Source organism: Bactrocera tryoni, chromosome 1 (assembly GCF_016617805.1).
Source record: "Bactrocera tryoni isolate S06 chromosome 1, CSIRO_BtryS06_freeze2, whole genome shotgun sequence".
Lineage (NCBI taxonomy): Eukaryota > Metazoa > Arthropoda > Insecta > Diptera > Tephritidae > Bactrocera > Bactrocera tryoni.
In genome coordinates, this window is record NC_052499.1 from 3,344,085 (window position 1) to 3,367,972 (window position 23,888).

General features: G+C 39.8%; 2 protein-coding genes across 2 annotated transcripts in view; one reads left to right on the forward strand and one right to left on the reverse strand.

The window, feature by feature from the left end:
- LOC120782446 (nuclear receptor subfamily 2 group F member 1-B) lies at positions 1-1,583 on the forward strand. Its single transcript, XM_040114732.1, has 2 exons — positions 1-1,207; positions 1,299-1,583. The coding sequence occupies exons 1-2, from the start codon at positions 427-429 to the stop codon at positions 1,508-1,510; spliced, it is 993 nt and encodes a 330-aa protein (XP_039970666.1). The 5' UTR covers positions 1-426; the 3' UTR covers positions 1,511-1,583.
- Positions 1,584-3,257: 1,674 nt separating this feature from the next.
- Positions 3,258-23,888, reverse strand: part of LOC120780223 — a 94,094-nt gene continuing 73,463 nt past the window's right edge. Inside the window, exons 5-15 of the mRNA XM_040112478.1 lie at positions 19,189-19,299; positions 16,030-17,356; positions 9,681-9,771; positions 9,121-9,496; positions 8,414-9,014; positions 7,975-8,151; positions 7,495-7,687; positions 7,159-7,423; positions 6,905-7,082; positions 6,814-6,825; positions 3,258-6,716 (exon numbers count right to left, since the gene is read on the reverse strand). Of these exons, the coding sequence (XP_039968412.1) occupies positions 5,546-6,716; positions 6,814-6,825; positions 6,905-7,082; positions 7,159-7,423; positions 7,495-7,687; positions 7,975-8,151; positions 8,414-9,014; positions 9,121-9,496; positions 9,681-9,771; positions 16,030-17,356; positions 19,189-19,299 (4,502 nt within the window). The 3' untranslated portion in view covers positions 3,258-5,545. The remainder of the gene's footprint in view (positions 6,717-6,813; positions 6,826-6,904; positions 7,083-7,158; positions 7,424-7,494; positions 7,688-7,974; positions 8,152-8,413; positions 9,015-9,120; positions 9,497-9,680; positions 9,772-16,029; positions 17,357-19,188; positions 19,300-23,888) is intronic.

Consider the following 23,888-nt stretch of genomic DNA (forward strand, 5'->3'; position numbering starts at 1 on the left):
AGTCGGTACACTTAAGTCCCGATGACGATTTTTCGTGGACTTATTAATGAAAAGTTGAGAACCTTTGCTTTGCCATTGAAGTGCAATGTTCCTCGACAGGATAACCGCTTTCTGACCAACCAACCAACCAACCAAACATATGAACGTATGCAAATATGTCTTATAAGAGGGGACACGCGACAATGATTGACAAAACTAAAATAGTAACAAGTATACATATGTCTCTTGACAATAACCAATAACAAAGGCTATGTAATTGGAAAGGACGACTCGCTCGCGAAGGACGCATGCAACATGTGTGTACAAATGCGGGTGTTGACGAGCTCAGCAGAAACTCGAGTAAGAACCTAAAGTGAGCGCGGCTATAAAAACCAATTGCAACTCAACGCAGGATTTCAGTTGAGTTTTAGCGCGCCGCTTTTAAGGATGACGGATCTACGCAGCGTTGATGACACGCTAGAGTCCCCGAGATCAAGAATCTGCCATTTGTACAATGACATCAACTCAACACTAGCCCCAGCTAATATGTCACACAGTGTTTGCCAAGTATGTGGCGATCAGAGCTCGGGTAAGCATTACGGAATCCTTTGCTGTGATGGCTGCTCGTGTTTCTTCAAGCGTAGTGTGCGCAAAGGTACCCTGTATACGTGCATCGCCGCAAAAGGCAATTGTATTGTGGATAAGGCACGCCGCAATTGGTGTCCATATTGTCGTTTGCAACGCTGCCTGGCCGTGGGCATGAACGTAGCCGCCGTGCAAGAGGAGCGCGGACCGCGCACTCAAGCAGCTGCGGCCAAACATGGCGCACCAAATTCGAAAAGTTTAACGCTGACACGCTGTGCTTATATGCACCATACGTATCGTCCGCATTATGCAACGCTGCAGCAGAAACCACACGTTGCGGCGCTGACCGCCGGCAATGCGGTGAATTTCCAAATACTTGCACAAATCCTAGTCACTTGTCTGCGTCAGGCTAAATGCAATGAACAATTTCGTACACTAACCCCCACGCAGCAGGAGGCTATTTTGAATGTCGTGTGGAATGAGTGCTTTGTGTTGCGCGCCTCCCATTGGTCGCTCGACATAACGTCTATGATTGATGCCTGCGGTGATCCGCAATTGCGGCGTGTCATCGCTGAAGCGAAGCAGCTGCGCGCCGATGTGATGGAACTGAATTTCCTTGAAACCTTAGTACTTTGCCGGAAAGGTAAGGGGTGGTGATGATGCCAGTGGTGCCGATATTATTGAGTAGGAGTTTATCTTTGGCAGAGATTGCCTACATATTTGTTAAATTGCAGAATTGGCCCTGAGCGCGGAGAATGCAACGCTGCTGGAGAGTCATGCAAATGGCGCTTTGGTTTCGCTTGCCCGATATACCATGCAACAAACGAACTGGCTGCGTTTCGGCACGCTGCTGCTGGGTTTAAGGCAATTGACCCAACGCTGCTACGACAGTCTGCTCTCATCGCTTTTTCGCACAGTTGTCAGAGACATTGTCAAGAACTTGTGAGTTTCATTGTGTGTGAGTGTGATTTTCATGTTGTTTAGAGAGTTCGGATTTAGTAAACAGAAAATTCCTCACTTCGTCAAATAAACTATAGTTAAAACACTTAATAAGTAATGTAATAAAGAATATGCAATTAACCAAACTAAATAGTGTTACTAGATCTTTTATATTGGTACTATAAGCTTCTTCTTACCACAGCATTTACTACTGGGGTCATCTGTTCCAAGTATTTACTCAAAGTATTCTCTTGGTTAATTGGAGGCCCCGTGCTGAGGTGCGAGTGAGTTAGATACGTTCCATAAATCTAAGCGTGCTCTTCGGATGATACCTTACCCACCTAATATAGCAGTTAGGGTTGCAGGTGAAGGCTATTTACGAGGAACTATGGCTAAATTAGGCCGATGTTTGGCGGTAAAGACAGAGCTTACGGAGGTTTTAAGTAAGAACTTGTGCGCTGTGAATGTAGGCTTTGTTGTGAACTTTACTGCGCTTTCCTCTGCTTAAAATTAGTTGTGCGAACTTTAAAGCGGCTTTCAAAATGAAGTCGGCTTCTTGACAAAATTTGGGATTTTTTTCGCAAAACTTACACAGCTGTATTATTAAAATAAAACTTATTAACACCAGCAGTTCATTCAGTTTGGTATTAAATGAGCTTTCCGAGAAGACGATTTTACTGTGATTTCATCCAGCTAATGTTTTCTACAAGAGAAGGCAATTAATTTTCTACAAGAGCGTATAACTGCTGGCGTGCGCCGATGACATCGATATCATTGGCCATAACAACTACACTGTCAGTTCTGCTTTCTTCAGGTAGTGAACGAGGGCAAGACGAAATATAATCTGCCATCAAATTAACAGGATAGGCGCCCGCATCACTGTTGGCAGTCACAACTTCGAAGTCGTAGATAATTTCGTCTATCTTGGAATCAGCATTAATACCATGAGTCGACGTTACGAGTTTTCGAGAGAAAGGTTCTGCCGAAGTTTTTTGGTCCTTTGTGTATTGGCCACAGCGAATACCGCAGTCAATGGAATGACGAGATTGACATAGTTCAGCAAAATAGCGGCTGCGCTGGCTAGGGTATGTCGTCTGAATTGCTGAAAACACTCCAGATCTGAGAGTATTCGACGTCGTACCCGCCGGGCGAAGCAGTTGAAGATCTCCTCTCCGTTGGAAAGACCAGGTTGCGAAGGACTTGGATACCATTGAGATATCCAATTGACGCCAAACAGCGAAAAGAAAGAACGACTGGCGCGCTATTCTAAACTCGGCTATAACCGCATAAGCGGTGTTTATGCCAGTAAAGAAGAAGAAGAATTTGGAGGTGCCATCTTCATAGATTTTCTTTCATTTTGGCTCATATATCATTGGTATGATATGGAAACTTCCAGTTGTCAGCCTTGAAATCTAACCTAAAATCGTTTCTTGCGTTATTTCTAGACCAACACAAAGTAATTACTTATACGACCATGTTTCATATTCGTATTCGCCCAAATCAATGGTGTAATTACAGCAGAATGACAATGCACGAGCAGCTTATTCCATGATTCTGATTGAGGCGAACGAACCTTTCCGTATTGGCGACAGAACCCAGCTGTATAAACTACAAGTATATGTATAACGATGGCGGAAATTCGTTGCTTAATCCTTTTGGGAGCTTCGCACAAGGGTGACAATAAAGAAGGCTTTACCATTTCGTTTTCAGGATGTGTACCAAAATATCCAAATAATTGAAAGATTTCTATAAACTCCTTTGTTTTTTATTATAATTTTATTTCGGACTTATTTATTAATCCAATTATATTCAGTTTTAGTTCGGAAGTATTTGAGAAGTTTCAGTAAATTTTTGTTACACATACATACATATAAACTCATACTAAACATGTTTGTTGTGGGTTAACTCAGGGCAACGGGTATTGATCTCTTTTGTCTTTTAAGTGTTTCAAATTACTTACAACTATTTAATAACGGGTTTGGGTTTCTTTTACTCTCTTGTTATTGTAAAAACTCAGTGGTATTAGTTTATGTCAATTAATTTTCTCTTTATAAACCTCATTACTCATTAATTGAAAGTACTTTCATTTTCATGTTTGATATTGTTTGTATGTAAATAAGTTTCTTGTTTCATTATCTAGTAAGTTTGTACCGTCTTAGGTATTTTCAGTTACATCTTTGGCATTACATTCTCAAAAGCTATATAACACGCCCCAAACGCTGCGAAATTAACAATTGTTGTACTTCAATACAATACAAAGCTTCGTCCAATATATAATTCATTATATATATATGGATTGCTTATATGTATCTATGTACTTTTCACATTTTTCTTGTATATACATATAAAGGAATGTACTTGTAAACGTCTATATGCATCGTTTATGTATTTACTTAATTTGTTATATAATTGCTGGTTTTCTAAGTATTCAGACTACACTTTATATTTATATAACTACAAATTACATTACAATTACTAGGTTTATGTAGTAACAACGATTGTCTCTTAAAAAAATAAACGTTCAAGTCGAAATGTTCACAAAATGTATTCTAATTCTTTGAAAACATTCAAAAACAACTACAAATCTTTAAACTCTTCGCAAGAATGTTTTTCAAGCACTGAATATACAATTTATACGAATTTTGACTTCTCTTTACTAATACAAGCTATTAAGCACACTAAAGGTCTTTATATAAAAATATAAAAAACAGCAATAAGCTCAAGAGAAGCAGTTGCTTCTTTATTACGGAAGAGTCGGTAACAAAGACCACTGTTTACAGAGCTAACGAGCCCATGCTTCACCGAAGTGATACTCCAGAAACTCTAGACTCATGCTCACTTTTGACTAGATTTCAAAATTCTTAAAAATAACAGATAGTTTCAGAATCCCTACCAAACCAACTTAACAAAAAAAACTAATTCTTGCGAATATTTAAAAAAATATATTAGTTTTTTTCTTAAAAGTTAACCAAAACATAATAATATATAGGTTAGATTACACACATTCTAAGACCCATAATTCATCCACATCACTCACTAGCAACACAAAGCAGATATTAAAGGCAAGACCAGCAACGAGTGATCGTTGACGATCACCAAAATAATTACCTCGAACCGAATAGAAGTTCTTTTTCGAGCTTTGCTTATTCCCATGGAAGAAATAAACTCTGTGAAGTCGTATCCTTATAAATAACAGCTTCGTTTACGACGACTCAGTTCGCTTTCAATGACTAACAGTCAGCTGATACAATATTTAAGTGAAATTCTGTCAGAGCTCAGTCGATTGAACATTTGATTTCTAACCAGTTTTCTGATGCTTCTCAAAATTTTTCTGAAAATTATTCGAGGAATATAGTTGAAATATTTCACTTTCTTATTGAAATATGTAGCGATTCCCTTCGTTCTGTACTTGTTTATATAAATATTTTCCACTGGAACCTCTATCCGAATGTACGAAAAGTACCACCTTATATCTCTGGAAGCACTTCATTATTGGAAAATTCCTTTAGAAACGGCCTGCCTTATTAAATAAGACTCTAAAAGACCATTATAAAGTTTCTTGTGATTCAGTGTTCTATAGATGGCACACTAAAAAAGATTTGATATCGCTCGTCTTACATGAACTTACTTGCATAGATAAAGTTCCCATAAAAACCACTACAATTGCCTATATTTTTACTAACAATCTTCCATCCAAAATATCATACTTAATAAAGATCACATTCCTTATGGATTCTAACAGATTTGTACTGCATGGAACTTAAGTTTTCATCTACAACAACATACGTAAACTGTCAGTAAAAAGACTGCGGAAATTACGAGTTTGTGCATTCTGAGCTGAAGGATCTTACAAGGTAACAAAAAATATAATTTCGACGGTAGAAAATAGTGAATATTGAAATAAAAAAGTGCTCAAAGCGCTTTCCGAAGCATAAGCGTTTTAACTGCTTAACACTATCTGCTTATGGTCCGACTCATATTCCATACGAGCCACACAACCAGTCTTACACGACGTTCAACGCTGAACGCCTTAAACTGTGTCCTACCTGCTAAGTAAAGTCTCTACATTTAATGTCAGTTCATTGCGTCGAATTCCACTCTCCTCACCAGGAGTCGTATTGTTTGAGTTAACTGAAGCCGTGGTGGTTGCCGTCGAGGCATCGGTGGTGGGACTTTCTGTTACAGCGCCGACGCCGCCGCTCATATTATAACCGACGCCGTTTAAGGTGCGCGATGGCGCTGGCGAGGTAGGCGCTGACAGCAATGCAGCCGCTAATGTCGCACTTGTTGGCGGGGTTTGTGCCTCTACCGTGGAGGGTGGACTGCGATTCAGATTACTGTCCAAACTGCTGTGATGTTGTGAGGATGCAGGCGAAAGCGGTATTTCCTCGATTTTCTCCAGATCTTGTGTGATCGAAGTGGAATTCTGCTTGTGTGCACGTGTCAATGTGCCTTTCGGACTACGCGAGGTTTCATGTAATATAGGTATTTCCAACATTGAGGACTTATTCATCAGCGTCATAGCAAATGAACCCTGCAAAGAGCTTTGGTGATGCTGATGGTGATGATGATGTTCCGATTTGGATTGCGTATCATCGCGATCGAGACTGAATTGCCGGCGCAATAGACGACTTGAGCCAGGTTTCGAGTCGAATTTAACGCTACTGCTGTGTACACTACCGCCGCCAGAGCCAGTACCGCCGCCGACGGCGCTGCAAATACCACCACCGCTATACAAGTATTTACCATCGTAGAATTGTGTGAGATTACTCTCGCTAGGACTGAGACATTTGTAATGATTGTACGGTGAACTAAGATCCATCATCTCTTCGATTTTTTTATAGAGGCGCGATGAAGAACCACCTGCCGAGCTCGGCAGACGATTGAAAGTGCCTGGCGTGAGCAAGTTGTCAGGTGAGAGTTCAGACATTTTTCGCAATTGTGGACTGGCGTTAGGTGTTTTCGCAGGGAAATCCGGACATAATGTGACATTCGGACTGATTGTGTTCGTAGAGGTGGAGTCCAACGAGTATGAGTTCGGCAAGTTCGACGAGCAAACGTCCGCGTTGGTGGGTGGCGTAATCTCTACTTTGACTTCGACAGATTCGCCAGCCAGCGAAGAGGATTGACTTGAGGATGGATTGGTGCTGTTGCGTGATTTGTTCGCTTGTGCTTTGAGTGTGATCGAGTTGCGGATGAGCGACTCATCGAGACTGAAACCAATACAAAAGGTGTTAAAAAGCAGAATTAGTAAATGTGCCATATGAAAAAGGGTTAATAATATGTTTGTAGTTGGCTCACAACACTCACCCGTGGGATTCACTGAGTAAGCATTTTCAAGTTTAGAAAGATATTTTAAATAAATGGCATTCTTTATAATATAAAAGAAGGATAGCCTTACCCGATCGGCGGTGGTGCAGGTAACGGTTTATCAAAACCTTTCTTTCCCAACAGCCAAAAAGTGTTCATCATTCCCTTTCCCTTTATCTCAATTAATCCGCGCTGTTCTATCGTATAGCCGCCGCGTGCTTCCAAGCGATCACGTGTCTCCTGCGACATGTGTATGCGCCAAGAGGAACCTTCAGCACAAAAACAAAAAAAAACCATAAACGTTATAACACATATCACATTTCAATTTACAAGCGAACTCCTTACCTGTGGATTCCATACGTGACGCTGTATTCACCGTATCACCGAAGAGACAGTAACGTGGCATTGTTAACCCTACGACGCCTGCACAGCAGGGACCTGTATGCAAACCTATGCGTAATTGCAACGGTACACCGGGTAAATGTTTGACGTTGAAACGACCACTTTGATGTAGCAGATCCAATGCCATTGTGGCTATTTGTTCCGCATGGTTGGGTATTTTCACCGGCAAGCCACTAACAACCATGTAAGCATCGCCAATGGTTTCCACCTACCGAAAGTCAAAGTTACGACTTATCGCTACATATTCTTGCGAATATAAGTAGTCTCATTTCCACATACCTTGTACACATTATAGGCGTTGATCGTGGCATCGAAAATGGTGTAGAGATCATTCAGCAGGTCCACAACCTGTACGGGACTACAGTGGGCCGCAATCGTTGTAAAACCAACGATGTCGCTAAAATATATTGTAACATCGGAGAATTCTTCTGGTTCAACGGCCAAACCCATTTTCAATTTTTCCGCCACCGAACTGCAGGTGAAAAGAGAAAACATTATTCTATAAATAACCAAGGCAAGGCAGTGAAAAAGAGGCGTGAATATAGCTGTTAAGTTATTCACTTATGAATATTATTTTATATTACATAGTTTAAGCCATTGACTTTGGTATCCTTTCAAGGGTACAATTCCTCAAAAATATTTGGGGAGTAATTAGTGTCTGTACTTTCAATGTGTTAAGTCTCCGCATTTTTACTCTCCCTTCATTGTAATTGCGGCAATTATATGAGAGGGAGTTTTGCTCCTTTTGAATATTCTTACCTTGGCAACATGCGATTTAATAACTGTTCAGTTTTTTTCCTCTCAATGTCCAGCTGATCTGTGCGCTCTCGTATCAGCTCCTCCAAATTGTTCGAGTACTTTTCGAGCATTTGAAACATTGTGTCGACGAAGTTCACCTTACGTCCGTGATTGAGCATTTTAAAGCGTTCGTAAACGCTGATAAATTGTTACAGCAAATGGCGCGTATTATGCATGGCACATCGTTAAGGGTGTCATCAACAGCCGGCAGGTAAAATAATGCGTCAGCGCGGCAATAAGGTGAAGACGAAGCGCCAAGTAAATAAATAGAAGAGTGAAACATAACATAAAATCAATATATGCAGAATGTCCACAAAGTTTATTTATAGGCCTGCCTTACTGCTCATTACCAGCAAGTTATGTAAGCAGTAGATAAATAAAGTGTTTGCGCGGTACTTACGAATTAAAGTCGGGCCGCATTTCAGGCTGTTCAGCCCAGCACTGACGCATAATGTTGATGGCCTCTGGCGGCGCCGCTCCCTTCGATACAGATGGCCGTATCAGTGGCGGTGGCTTTTTAATCTTCGCTATTATTTCGTCTGGCGATAGCGACAACATACAGTAGGGCTCACCGCGTACCACCACCTCCTGCATGATGATGCCGAAGGAATAGACGTCACCCATTTGTGTGCCCAGCACGCGGCCATGGTGATGATGATGAGTTTTCATTGAACGTAGCAATTCCGGTGCTGTCCACAATAGTTCTTTAGCGGTGCGGGTGGGTGGCAGCAGATTCTGCGCCTCATAGAACGATGGCAGACCATAATCGGTTATTTTCAGTACCCAACGCGCGTCCACAACACAATTGCGCGACGTTAATGTGCCATGCACGCGCAGCGGTGAGGCGTGGAAGTAGCGCATGCCGCGCACCAAATCCGTCAACAAACTGAGACGAAAACTCCAATCCAATTTGATTTCGTCCATGATGAGCACATCCTGCAGCGAACCGCGCGAACAGTAATCGAACACCATGGCTGTGCGATTCGGATCGGATAGCCAACCTAGTGAGAGGCGGATGGTAGCAGAAAAGATTACGGTACAAAAAAAAACAGTTCTCAAACAAAGTTTTAATTAAACACGAGACAGCAAAAAGTATTTATTACTCACCAATTAAGGGGTTAATGTTCTCGTGTCGCATGCCGTGCGCTATCACCAACAGGTCCATTGCCTTGGCCTTCAATTCAGTAGAGCCGTTCAAAGGTATCTCTTTCAGTTGCACCAAATCGCCATTGTAGCGCGCACGCATGTCTAGCAGCGCGGGATTATGTCGCGCTAAGCTATTTGTGCCGGACGTACCTTTACCGCCATTCGCTGCTGCGCCTCCAGCAGCGGTGGCTGTGCCGGCGCCCGGTATGATTAGGCCAAGATTTTTTAGCGAACCAATTGACCCTTTGAGCAAATCAGGCTTGTCGACTTCGGGGCCCCCGAACTCTTGTAGTTGTTGCAGCCAGCAGCAAAGCATGGCTTCGATGCCCTCATCGACCTTAAGGGAAAGAGAGAGAGCAAACAAATCACAACAGGATGAGTTTGAAAGGGTACTTAAATGGCTCATATGATTTTTGTGAACAAATAGATTTTTGAATGTTATTAGCAAAGACCGATTAGGCAAGTTAGCTGACTTAATATTAAAAGCCACCATAAACAAGGTGAATACAATTTTTACCCACCCTGCGTGAGTCGACTGGAAAGACGAAGTCATCGGCGGAGAGTACAATTTTGTTGGGTCCTTTCGAGAGGCGCTTACGCAGAAAGTAATTCCTGGAAGTATAAAAATAGTTGGATAATTATAACGTAATAATTTTTGCTCTCCCTTTATTAGTAATTACAACCGAAAATGCTATGCTAACGTGCTAGTAAACAAAATCTCCACTTTGAGCTTGAACTAAAATGTCTTAAAAATAACTGCCATCAACTTGAGAGTATGGCGCGAATGCGAGCGCTGCGCCATTGAATGTTGCACTCGAGAGTTTGCGCTTATGTATTAACCTGCCATTTGCAATGGTGCTCGCGTGTTTGTGTGCGTTTGTGTGCCTGTGTAACATTAACTTCATGCTATAAAATGCAACAAGAAAAAGAAGCAAACAGCGAGCTGTAGTTAAAGCTGCGGAATTATATTAATGAACTGTGCTAAAGTTTCACGCGCAGCCATAATATTTCAGCGTGGTAGACCCTCTTCTGTGAAGCAAAGTAGCAGATTAGTCATTAACTCGGCTGCCTGGCCTGCTTACTCTCGCTGTGTGCGACGCCACAACGCCACAACGCCACTAACACGCATACGCGTAAATGTGTGTGTAATTTGGCGCTAAACTTTGCTTGTTTGCGAGCTACTTTTTTGATTTGCTTTGTGTTTTTTATACCTTATTAGGATACGTGCCACTTGACTCCGTGCCACTGGCTCGCCTCTCATTATGTACAAGTTTGTTATCGCTTAGTGGTCCTTTTATGGCTTTGTGTATCATTTAACGCTGTCTGCCTCATATTTATGATAGTGTCTGTAGCTGATCAAAATGTAAGTGAAGTTGTTTCATTGCCTTTTACACAATTAAATAGTAGCTGGATCGCGCTGAATAGCTAAATAGCTGGTATGCATGGCACCAGCGTTTGCTGCTTGATTTCTTAGTTTCGTTTAGTTCGGTGGATTGCGGTAGTAATTGGTCCAAATAAACTGTTATTAGGGTGTTTAAAGAGCGTCGGCTAAGCATTAAAATTAAGACGCTGGCAAATGAGCAGTGACCACTTAATAGCAACGTTTTATGGTTAGTTGTGGTTGCGTGTGTTGCTTAAAGTCCGTATATAAGTATATATATGCATATATAAATATGAGTACTCATAGAGACACTACTACTGAAGTTAATTGGCATAGATATAAGATAACAGATTGATGATAACGCATTGATTTCTAGATATTTGTTTATCTGTGCGTTAGGTTAGGTTATGTAAATTTACATGACTGAGCCCTAAACAAAATGAAGGATCGCCCGTACACTGTTATGTATGGTCTTTTGTGAAGCCATACGAAACATATCTGTAGTTGGATATCAGCTATCTATCGTCGAAACCGCCGTGAAGCTATCACAAATATGCTTAGGTGTTTCATATCTTTTCGCTACTTCAACCGGATGTCTAAAATTATGAGATCCAATGTAATTTTGCCTTGATCTCGAAAAAGCGGGCTATTATAATAGTAATAATTTTAGTTGGTTTTATCCCATCATCTCAACAGCTAATGCAGGTGGCATCCGGTAAAATGTTCAGTCTTACTGCATGAATCCCGATTGAACAGCGTCCAATTATAACTCTTACAGCCACTGAAAGATCTCTTACGATTTACCATGCACCAGAAGGATCTTGCGATTGCCCAGCTGCTGGTAGTTGACCAACGTTTGCTAAGCTGGTCTAAGAAGTCCCGTAGTTTACGTTCCCGTTCTGCAGACAGCCTTACATGTTTTCGCTGATCTTGAGCGCACAATCTCGAATTCGCAAAAATCGCTGCCCTATTTTTGGAGGTGATATTTGTATACTGAAGGAGGCTGCACTGTGCATGTACATCTATATGGCAACTACTTCCGCTTGGAAGATCCTACTGTGGTCAGAAGGCTTAGAGTGGATGGAAACTTCCTCTCACCAAACCTTCCCGTAAGCTTTAAGCCATTCGTAAAAAAAGCTTACCCCAACTCTGTTTCAGCGAATCTTTCTCTCTTACGCCTCCTTTGAATGTATCTGAGCGGAGAAGCATCATCCAGGACTAGGCTTGGACATGGTAATCCAAGTAATTTATTGCATCACAAATACTGCCATGTGTATGCTGCTTGGATCCCCTCTGTCGTCTCAAAATGCTTGCCTTTCATCGGCCTTTTCAGACGGTGTGAGCTGGGGCGTTGTTGTGGTGCAACTTCTAATCGGCTGCGATATCTTGTCGGACCCGATTGACCCTTCGTTTGAGTCTCTTGAGAACTTCTACGTAAAACTTGGCGTTGATGGTTTATACAGGAGGAATAAATTCATGTTGGACGAGGCCTTTGATGTCAAAAAAGACAATGAGCATCGTTTTCATTTTGGATTTGCTCATTCATCAGCGATCTTTCCCCAGCCTTCCAAAAAGGTCTCGGAAACAACTGACCAGCCGCTCGTTGGTTAGCTAGGAACGCCCTCAACCGAATCCAGTCGGTGCGCGCACACTCCGAAGAACAGTCGCAGCGGAAGAAAATGAGTTCTATTACTTTCCGCGCAAACCCTGTATAAGCCACAAGGATAATGTAAAATTTGTCATATAAATAGGTGCATTCCTATACGCTTTGCTGCAATTATATACCGTTAAACAATTAGGTGTAACAAAAAACGAACCAAAATTGTTTCATGTCATTTTTATTACGCGTAATATTTGGGGAATTGCATTGAATTGCGCTGGAAAGCCGCAAACTTCAAACTCTCCCCACTGAAATCGCACTAAATATTCATTTTTGTGGCGATTAAACAAAGTTTTACTGCCAATTTTAGTGCAGTGCGTATACTCGTGGCATTTTTACGCTAATAAAATCCGAAAGTGTGCACATTTCAGTATGCCCATGTGGGCGCAAGTGCGCGCGTGTGTCGCGTGAATGCGTGCACCACGCGTCGTGTATTTACAAATACTTACTGCAGATGAGCACAGATGCATATTCTCCCATATATGGCACATGCATCTACACCCATACATACAAAATGGTGAGTGCGCGTATATATAGAGCTTAATTTAATTTAATTGGTGCCATTTTTAAAGCTTCATGCGGCGCTCTCTGTGGGGTTGTGTGCGGATACATGTTCTGTTGCATATACCATAATAGTATGTGAGAAAACCGTAATAAGTCCATAATACCAATTTTACAACGTTTTAACGTCTACAATTAACTGTTAGTTGACAAACAACATTTTTATTATTTTTTCCGTTTCGATGGATTTTTTTAGAGTCTTATTTTTCGAGGCACGGGAAGTGCATAAAACCTTAAACTCGAGTTTGTGGCACAAGTGAAGGTATTAGTAGATCGGATATTCTCACTCTTTTTAATCAGTCAAAACATTTTTACATTTGTGAGTCTCTTTCGCATTGATCGAAATGATTTCGTACGAACTGTTCAATTTCAATTTTCATATACTTGGCAGTCCTCTCACTTGTAACATCTGTACACTCAACAGGAAGCCGATATCAAAACCCTATGGCATAACATATGGCTACCATACAAACTGAACGATCGGTATCCAAAACCTTTTCATTTCACGGGATATCTTCACAAAATTTGACATGAATGATGAATGTCTAAGACTATGGTGCAGTCCCCGAGCAAATTGTTCAGACCGGATTGCAGTATCCATATAGTTTAGTATCAAAACGAAGTTCTTGCAAGGAATCTTTCGTATGTGTGAAAAGTATTATATCCTCGGTTCAGTAGAAGTTAACGTTTTTTTGTTGTTTTAACTAATAATAAAATAGTAAGAAGGAGCAAGGAGTCATGAAAATGGAGGCTTCACAACCATACTTCAATTGGAACCGCATCAAAAGTTTGCAATAACCTTTTTTTTCTTCATTTATAAAATAAACCTTTGAAGGCTGAAAAAATACACAAAAACAACACGATGCTCAGAAACACTGACAGAGGGCAAGTTTGGGCGTAAGGCGTTGGAGGAACCAAACCAAAAGTTCGCTTATGTGGCTGAGATGAGTGGAGAAGTGAAGAACTTAGTTAAGTCTCGAACTTTGTAAAGCATGACTGTGCTGAAATACGCTTATTAATTTGATACAATTAATTGATAATGCTGTAGCGACTTATGACCTTCAATTCCAGCTGGTTACTATAGCATGATAGTATTTATGCCCACAGTGTTTGCTTAGCGCTTTCATCTATTCACTATGGTGACCGAATGCTCATTAGAGTAATTACTCAGCTTCGCATTGTTAATATTTCATTTACATATGTATTTGCCACAACCGTAATGGCTTAGTGGCCGTAGTTGGGCTTTATTTACAAATTCTTTAATTTGGTTAAATGCAAGCGAATTCGAGCGAAGCATTAGGATTAGGTTTGTGCTAGACCACAATAAATACGTCATAATCAATTACTTGTGGATGTAACTTGTTAATTATGGGAGATTATAAATACATAAGTACAGATAAATTTCAAAGTGCTAAATGGCATTATCACTCGTGATGCTCGAATTTTTTTGAATTACAAATGTTTGAGTACCTTGGGAAAGCGTTGTGATAGTGCAGACTTTTTGAGACAGACTCAAATCACAGACAAAAGTTTCTTAGTGGAACGTATTGCCTACTGTTTAACGCTGACTGCAGGTAGTATATGGCTATGAATCCTCTGAAGGGGTAAATAAATCGGCGAAGAGAATATTTTAAAATTTTAAAAAATTTTATTTATCGAAAAAGATTAAACTGTATTGCTGTATCAGTTCATGTAGCACAACAAGGGTTCGCTCGCTTCCGTTCTGCAACTTTCGATGTGAAAGATGCACCTCGCTCTGGTCGATCTTTCGTTAAAAAAGTCCATGAAATTGTGGGAAATATTGACCAGGTGCGTTCATCGCTAAGGAACTTAACATTAAACATCAAACCGTTTTGAACCGTTTAAAAAACGTTGGCTCGATGTTTGGGAACCACATAAATTGCCTGTGAAAAATTTAATGGACCGAACTAACATCTGCGATTCTTTGCCGAAACGAAATGAAATCGAACCAGTTCTGAAGCGAATGGTAACAGGAGATGAAGAGTGGATTAAAATCGACAATAATGTGCCATGGTCCAAGCGTGGTGAAGCTCAACAAATGGTCGCAAAGCCAGGATTGACTTCTCGAAAGGTTATGCTGAGTGTTTGGTGGGATTGGAAAGGAATCAACCACTATGAGCTGTTCCAACCTAACCGAACGATTGATTCTACTTTTTACTGTCAACAGCCAATGAGTTTAAAGCAGTAATCGTAAAAAATGGTCAGAACTGTTCAACAGAAACGGCTTCGTCTTCCAACAGGACAACGCTAGACCATACACATCTTTGATGACTCGGAAAAACCCGGGTGAGCTTGGCTGGGAAGTTTTGATGCATCCACCATATAGCCCTGACCTTGCACCATTTGACTACCGTTAGTTTCGGTCAATGCAGAACTCCCTTAATAGAGTAAAGTTGACTTCAATAGAAGCCTGTGAAAATTACTTGTCGCAGTTTTTCGCGGAGAAACCGGAAAAGTTTTACACTCATGGAATAATGTCTAGCGAAAAGTGACAAAAAGTAGTTGATCAAAATGACACATATTTAGTTCATTTAAGTTCATTATAAATATAAAGATAATAAAATCATTGCTATGTGTGATTAGAAATATGAAAATACTATTTCGACTACCCTATATATACCATACATGGTGGCAGAATGAGAACTGGATAACTGAAAAGCCTTGGTAGAACTTTCCACAGAGTCTTCAGGTCAAAGTTTGTTGTTTTTTTATTTCTACATAGAAGAGGAAAATTCTGAGGTTATCTGCTCAGGATATAGAAGCTTTGTGTTCCTCTGAAATGCCCAGAGTTTAATCAAACTAGAAAGTTATTTCATATTCCTGGATATGTTGACATCATTTGCGCTATTTGTTTTTGCCGGAAGCACACAAGAAGAAACGTAAGGAAAAATGAAATATTATTTTTATACAAAAAAGAATCCAATACCGGGTACTATGGGCTATTACCCATCGCTTGACGAACAGAAGATAAAGCCATACCTTTTCAAGCTTCGGTATTCATGGAAGCATTTTACATACAAAATCTTTAAAATATAAGGCTATTTGTATTATCAAATCCATTTATTTTCAGTTTCCAAAGTGAGTATGTGGTAACTCAATGCAAGTGCAACCATTTAGTAGAACATATGTATGCGACTAATTGTTTTCACTTTGCACCTACTAAAAAGCCAAACACATTTCGCTAATTTCAACTAAATGGGCATATAAAATTACTGCCGAATGCTTTAAGCACGAATACGCCACTTACCTCATTGCTATGCCGGCAGCCACGCTTGCGGCCACAATAATCAAGAGCAATCCAATGCAAATGGCCACAATTGTCCAGCAGATGGCGCCGCATTGCCAAAGCTGTGCCGTGCTCACCAGCAGCCATTCGTCGTAGCCCGGCTGCACGGAATGTGTAATATAAGTGTTGGAATTGATTTCATGCTGCTCCAGAATCAACAGTGGACGCCATTTGATTGAGTCAATTGATGCTGTTGGCTCCGCATCCGCCGTTGCATTGGTGTCAGCATTGACACCATCATTGAAGTCAACTATAGCCGCATTTGTGGTAACGCTACTTTTGCTGTTATTATTGCGGTTATTATTGTTGGCAGTCGCATTTTCGTGCACCACATCCAATACAATGAAATCGTACTTGGGCATTTGCGCGCTGATAACGCCAGCTGGCGTGTCAATGTCATCACTACCACCAGCGACACCGGCGCTACCGTTTTGATTTTTGTTTCGCTTTGCGGTCGGCACATTCGCTTGCTTTATTTTGCTGGGATTTGGTTTTGTTGCATGCGCCGCTAGTTGTTGTCGCACATTCGTAATTATAAAATCGTAAAAATGGAAAAAGTCTATGAAATTCCGTAAATTGGCAATGCGCGCTTGCTCGGCGCGGGTATGTCCGGTGACCGGATGTATGTGGCATAGTTGTTTCAGCAATGTGCGCAGCTGTTGCAACAATTTGCCGTTACGTGTAGCATTATTGTCGTTGTGATTTTGTTGTAAAAACTGCACGCAATGCCCCGTTACATTTTCGATATTCGGACAGATCTCGACAAAATTCAGCCCACTCAGCTGTGGACACTCATCGAATGCCGCCAAAGTGTCACGCGTCGGCTGCACAGTTGTTGTGCTCGTTGTGGTGGCAGTGTGCTCATTATTGCCTACGAATGTCTCAGCAGCCATGGCCTCTTCGTGCTCCTGCAGCGCACGCGTGACCGAGCTGTCCAAGTGCATTGGCCAATTGAGTATGCTCGCTTCGGTACCCCGCTTGCCGTCGGTTGTCATCGCCTTCCAACGCCGCATTTGCCGGAAATTCTGCACCAATCCAATGCCGTTGTCTTCGAAGGCGACCTTCAAGAAGTAACGGTACTTATCGCTCAGCACTGTTAGTAGCAGCAAATTGGACATTAGTTCGGCGCTGCCGTTAATGCGCGCCAAATTCTTGTAGAAATTATTCTCCGCATTAAAGGACGTGGCCACCACATCGATGAGCAGCACTTTGGTGTGTCGCAGGCCCACCAACTGTGTCAGCAGATGTAATGTGCTGGCATCGTTCATGTCTGCCGTGATGATAATGGCTGTCGTTTGACGCATGCAGTTTTGGAGAGAGAGAGAGAGAGGAAAGTGTGATATGAGCTTTATATAAGTGAAATAATGGCGTTGTAATTATAGCCTTAAAGAAGTCATGTTAAATAGATACTTTTTGCTTATAACATAAGTAGTTATAAATGTGATTATTTTAAGACGACTTTATACCTTATTGTAATAAAGAATATTTTTTAGTAGAATTTCCGGTTTTAAGGTTTTCGCCTAGTTATGTTTTTCAACTGCAATCAATTATTTAATTGAGGAGTAGTATACATTTTAAATATTCTCCCAATAATAATGAATTATAAGAAGTATCACATTAGCCCCCATCGATTTTGAAGAACAGATTCCCGACAACTCATGGCACTTTTTCTATAAAGCCCTTAGTCCGAAAATGGATCGCGTCTCAAAACAAACTTTCTCTGACAGAGCTACGCTGTGCCATGTTTGCGGCAATTGATTCCTAAGGACTATTTTCACTTTCCCAGACTCAAATGATGAAGTCAATATATATAAAGCAAGACCATAACAATAAATAGGTGAATCTACATAGATAGATACACTTTCGAAGAATGAAACCATTTTTTATTGAAAAGTAATGAAGTTCATCTCGGTACATTTTGGGTTTGAAATCATCAAAGGTCATAAGAATCAGTGCAGTCGTCTTGAGTTATAAATGAGAGATACACATTTACACTGGACGTGTTAATTTTAGACAGAAAACTAGCGGTTCATGTTTATACTTTTTGTAAGCTTATTTGGTACTGGTGAAAATATAGTGGTTATAAACACAAGCAGCGCTAATAAAGTTGATGCATATAGATATCACAAATAAAGGCGTTTTCAATAAGGACGCTACAAAAGCAAATCGATGGGAACAGAAAACAACGCCACATTTGCCCACGCTCTTTTGATATTTCACTACAGTAAGGTTTGCCCTTTCATCATGGAAAGATATACGATCCAACAGCGGGTCGAAATTATTAATATTTACTACCGAAGTCACAGAATTTAGTAAAAGTATTTTAATCTGCGACGTCGTTTTGCCTCTTGGCCTTCATCCTTACAAGATCAAATTGATGCAAAAAACATTGTTCCGGATTTTCATCGAAAAATCATCTTCAACGATGAGGCTTATTTATGGATTCGTTGCTGTGAATGAGAATCGTTACCGCTCAATGATAACCGAATATTTTTGCCCCCTATTGGATGATTAGGACTAGGACAATATGTGATTGCAACAGGACGGCGCCTCAAGCCACACAGCGAATCTTATAATCGATTTATTGAAAACCAAGTTTGGTGAACGTGTTATCTCACGAAATGTCCCAGTTAATCGGCCGTATCGGTCGTGTAATTTGAAGTCGTTAGGCCATTTCCAGTGAGACTACGTCAAGTCTATGGTCTATGCCAACAAAGCAGTGACGATTGATGAACTTAGTACGAATATCGAACGTAAAATTGCAGCAGTATCGCCGATTAATGCTTGAAAATCGTCGAAAATTTGGTTCAGCGTCTGGACTTCTGAAGGCGTACCCGGGCTGGCCATGCAGAAAAAATCGAGTTGTATACATAATGGCACTGAATGTATTTTCACAGGATAGGACTTTGTAACGGTCTTATTGACATAGCCACATTTGGGTAAAGCCATTTACCACAATATTTATAGATTGAATGGCTGCAACTTTTCTTTCGTGCACATGATTGCCTGAACCATTTATAGAAACATGAATGCTTTAAATGATTTAAAATTAATTCACTAAAATATGCCCAGCTTTTCTGTAATCATATGCGAAATGTATCAATGACTTGCAACACTTACCTCTACCAATTTTATCCTGTGCACGCAGGTCACGTATGTCGTCGCCGATTTCAATTTTATACGACACATGTAGGTTTGCCGCTATGGCCAGTGGCATACCCCAATTTTCATCTGCAATGAGAAATAGTAAATAAATGGCGTTATAAAGTCAAATGGTCACATATATATTTGTACCCATACAAGTGTGTGTGTGTAGAGCACATCAAATTAATATTATTATAGATTGCAGTGAGGCCGCAGAGCGGAGGCAGCGGCATTCACGTAAAATGAAATTAAGCGATGCACATGGGATGTCACATAAAGGCTTTGTTCAATTGTCGCAATGGGACAACAAAATTTAATTTGAATCAAATTGATGTTGTAATAGAACCACATTCTCTAAAGTGAGGTTATTTTGTAATTTAAATGGAATGTGTTGCCTTTTATATATACATATGTTGGTATATTGGTAGTACTTTGAGCTAGAAAATTTATCACAAATATGTTTGACTCAACTTTATGGTAGTTAAGCTATAATTTACAATGATTACAGAAAAGTTTCTTCATTTTATGCGTAAGAACAAAAATAATTTAAGAGAGTTAGCACTACAAATGAGGGTCGGTCTGGGCCGAGAACATGAAACTTCACTAGTTGACTCCATCCTTTACGAGGTCATGCCAGTTATAATCCCAAGTGTAGACAGGTCGTTATGCACTTGGTGTTTCCGATAGATGCGTGAACGCTCTTGCTTCCGTTGTTCACCCATGGGTCTCAAGTAGAAGGAGTTTTTCGCTGTAGCATCATCGTTCATGCGAACGACATGGCCTAACCAGCGCATTCTTTGAATTTTGATGCGCTTAACTATATCCAGGCCGACATATAGCTCATACAGTTCGTGGTTCTATCTTCTTCGATACTCATCTCTCACGCGGGCGGTTCCAAAGATATTGCGAAGAACAGTTTTATCGGTTGCTCCAAGTGCTTCCTCATCTCTTGTCGTCATCATCCAAGTTTCTGCGCCGTATAATTGGTCGGGAATAATGACAGATTTATAGAACGTAATTGTTGTTCGTCGAAAGATGGACTTGCACACCGATTTCAAAGGAGCAAGAGTTAGTCTGCGCTTGATCTCCAGGCTTAGATTATTAGTAGAATTTATGCTGATACCGATCAAATTGAAATTGTGAATTTTTAATTTATACTTTGCGTGTTTTTCGAATCGGTAAATTATTTTTAAAAAGTTGGTAGTACTGCTAATGACATCTTTGTTAAATTTCACGTCAAAATATTCATTAATGTATGAGATACGCGTCGTTTTGTGAGGCTCTAAAAGTGAATTCTACGATTTTTACTATGTCTGAATTTATTGAGCAATTGGTATTGGTTATTCGTAATCATTTTGTGACATTTTCAACATAATATCGTGCCGTAACCACCGCATTCACCTGATTTACCTTCGTTAACATCTGGCTATTCAGCGAAATCAGTATCGAACAGCTTTGAGAGGTCCTTCGCGGTTTTAACGCGGGTGATCGTTGTGCCCAAGGTCATTCTGCAGAGCCGTACGAGCTAAAGAGTCTTCTCCAGGATTGGACGTATTGTGAAAATCTGGTCCATGGTGGATTTCCCAGGTCTAAAGCCAATCAGTTTATTCACAATGGGCTTAATTCTTTCGCACAGATCCTTATACGCGATATTAAGAAGACAGATTCCGCGATAGTTAGCGCATGCTGCGGGATCTCTCTTCTTGTGAATAGGGCCGAGTACACCAATCATTGTTAAATTATTTATTGAATTATTTATTAAATTGTTTCAGACTAATTTTAAGAAAAAACTGGACTAAAATCACTATATAGCAGACTTACTGGAATAATGGCCTCTAATAATTGACTTTAAGGCACACAGCAAAACTCTTATGCAAATCATACATAGAGTTAGAAATAGAAAATTTTCGTAAGAGACTACACAATCTTAATTCCTTTTAATTAATATAATAATATAATCGTAAATAAATTTTCGAAAATAAACATTAAGATTGAAAATGATTTCTTTGGGCAATTCTTTCATTGCATGCTTGTGTGCAAACCATGCTTCATCTACAAACGGCTATCCAAACGCACCTTGCAAAATGAACTTGAAAATCCAGAAAAACAAAAAATGCTTAAGCCGCCGGAATAATTCACAAAAGAAGGCCTATTGACGCTAGGTCAAGGACAAATTACCTTTCATAGCTTCATGTGAAGTACAATTATTAAATAACACTACTTATAATCTAAATACTTTCATGAAAGCAATATACGGCCAAAATCATTGGCTGAGACCTATGCCAATGTGCACCCCCGCCATATATATGCACACACTGCATGCTGGAAGAAGCCCTGCAGGCATAGCAAAATTCTTCATTAAGTTAGTTGTGTGCCTTAGCTAACTTCTTACTAAGCTTTACACCCTTGCAAAAGCTTATAATTGCTTGCAGAATTGCTCGTACACAACTACAGATTCAGCAGCGATATCATAACGTATGCACATATTTATATAATTCTCTGCCACACTGAAGTCTCGTGGAGACCAATTATGTGGCCAAGTAGGAAATCTATGTTGTACTGCGTGTGGATCCACAAGCTTTTAGTGTGTGGTTTTAATATTTTGCAACGACGGTGTTTTTAAAGGCAACTGAGTTCCCTGTTGGGTTACCTGAGCTTTGTGGGCGTGTGTTCAAGTTTTTGCGCATACAGTACTTCAGCTTGCTTTTGAAAATACTTTCACTGCTACATTTGCATGCATGCACACATCTACATAAACATTTATGTGCATAGGCAACATCTGCGCCTGTGCTTTTCGGTTACTCATACGCCCTGTGGGCGCACACATATCAAGCACATATACTTGTACCCAGCCGACGCGCCAATTTAACAATTTGCTAAATTGCAAACCTAACTAAATTACAGCTTAATTTTCATTTTCTTGATTAGCAAGCCGAGTGAAAATATTTATGCTCATGCATTTTCCAGGCGCTTGGCGGAGCAGCGGTTGAAGACGATGTCGAAAATATTAGCAAAAGAGGTGAAGTTGAAAGGAGGCAAGTGATTTGAGCACTTAAACCGCACATTTATAAATACAGTAGATGAAAATTCGTGGCATTTTACAAACAGAAACTATTTTTCAGTGCTTTTGCACCAACTGCGCATAACACAGACAATTGGCTTGCACTGTGCAACATAATTTGAGTTCGAAATTTGATATGCAGAGTATCTTGGAACATTTTTAATGCATACAAAATTGGTTTCGATTAATTGTAGGAAAAAATATAATACAAGATTTGTACAAAATTTGAGTTAAACTCAATTTATTCGCAAATTTGTTTCTTCATTTTATTCAGTAAATTAAAATATCTGTCTACAAATCTATGAGCTGTTAATAGTTTCTTACGAGAACACTTAAATAATGCAAATACTATTATATTGAATTGCATGAAGCTGCTTTCTGGTTGTCATTTGCTACTACTGCGAGATGTATACTAGTGAGAGTCTGTTCGAACAGCAGTCTTACATAATGTTTGGGTTTATTTTTTTCCAAGAATTAATTATCAAAATTTCGTATAATCCTTTGCGGTAAAAGAAACAAGGCTTATTGCTTTCGCACGTGAGCAAAAGCACGGTTACATTTTTTTCGTTTAGAAGTTAATGACTTTCGAGCTATTAATTGGTGAATTTCCAATAAATGTGGCACACGCTTACGCATGGATTAATTTGTGCAGCAGTTTTCAGAACTTTGATTTTTGTTTTGGTTTTGTTAGTTTCTGCATCAGAAGAAAAGCAGTTCTCATTATTTGCATAAAGAATGAAAGGATATTTTAAGGATTACAGTACATATTTTGCACTTTTCCCATGGAAAAAAATGTTAAACATAAATGTGCGCACCTGAATTCAAAAACATACACACATGTATATACATACATAGGTATCCCGATTTCAATTTTATACAAAATAACATAAATGCCGATAAAACCGAACTACGTGCTAGAAGTCGCAAGGAAACAAACGTGGTTTTAAGAAATCCAATTTGAAAACTAAAATTATTTTCTAGTAAGTAATACTTAAATAAGCAATAGCTAAGGCAAAACAATGGAACTGCATATAATCTTAGTACATTACATAGTTTATATTAGCCTTTCTTGAAGCATCACAAAAGATCTTCAGGTGAAATTTTTTTCGAAAATGGATTAAAGAAGAGGTAGTGTAAGCAAAATGAACTTTTAAAAGCAGAATTTTTTTTTAATCTTTCTCACATATTCTTTGGGACTGAATCGAAAAGAACAATGGATAGCAAGAAATAAAAAAAGTATGCATAAAGCCATCATCTTCTCATATATACTCTATGTAAGAGAGCTGTTGCTTTCGCAACTCAACTTACGAAGAAATCACTGGTAGTGTTCGAAAAATTTAAAGCGTAAAGTGTGCAAGGATGTAGAAGAATCAAGGGCTAGTTATATCTCATTATGATAATTCACGACTCGAAAGGTTTGCTGGTGTTAAATCCTAAAAGCATCCTAAAAGCATAACAAATCTGATGAGAAGTTCATCGAAATGTTGGCCTGTGAATGCTGCACTACAACTATCCAACCAAACAACTAACTAACCGAAGTGTAAGACAATTTTACTAAATAAAAATATGAATATTTGTTTTCAATTAATTTTCTTTTGATTGCAAAATGCAAACT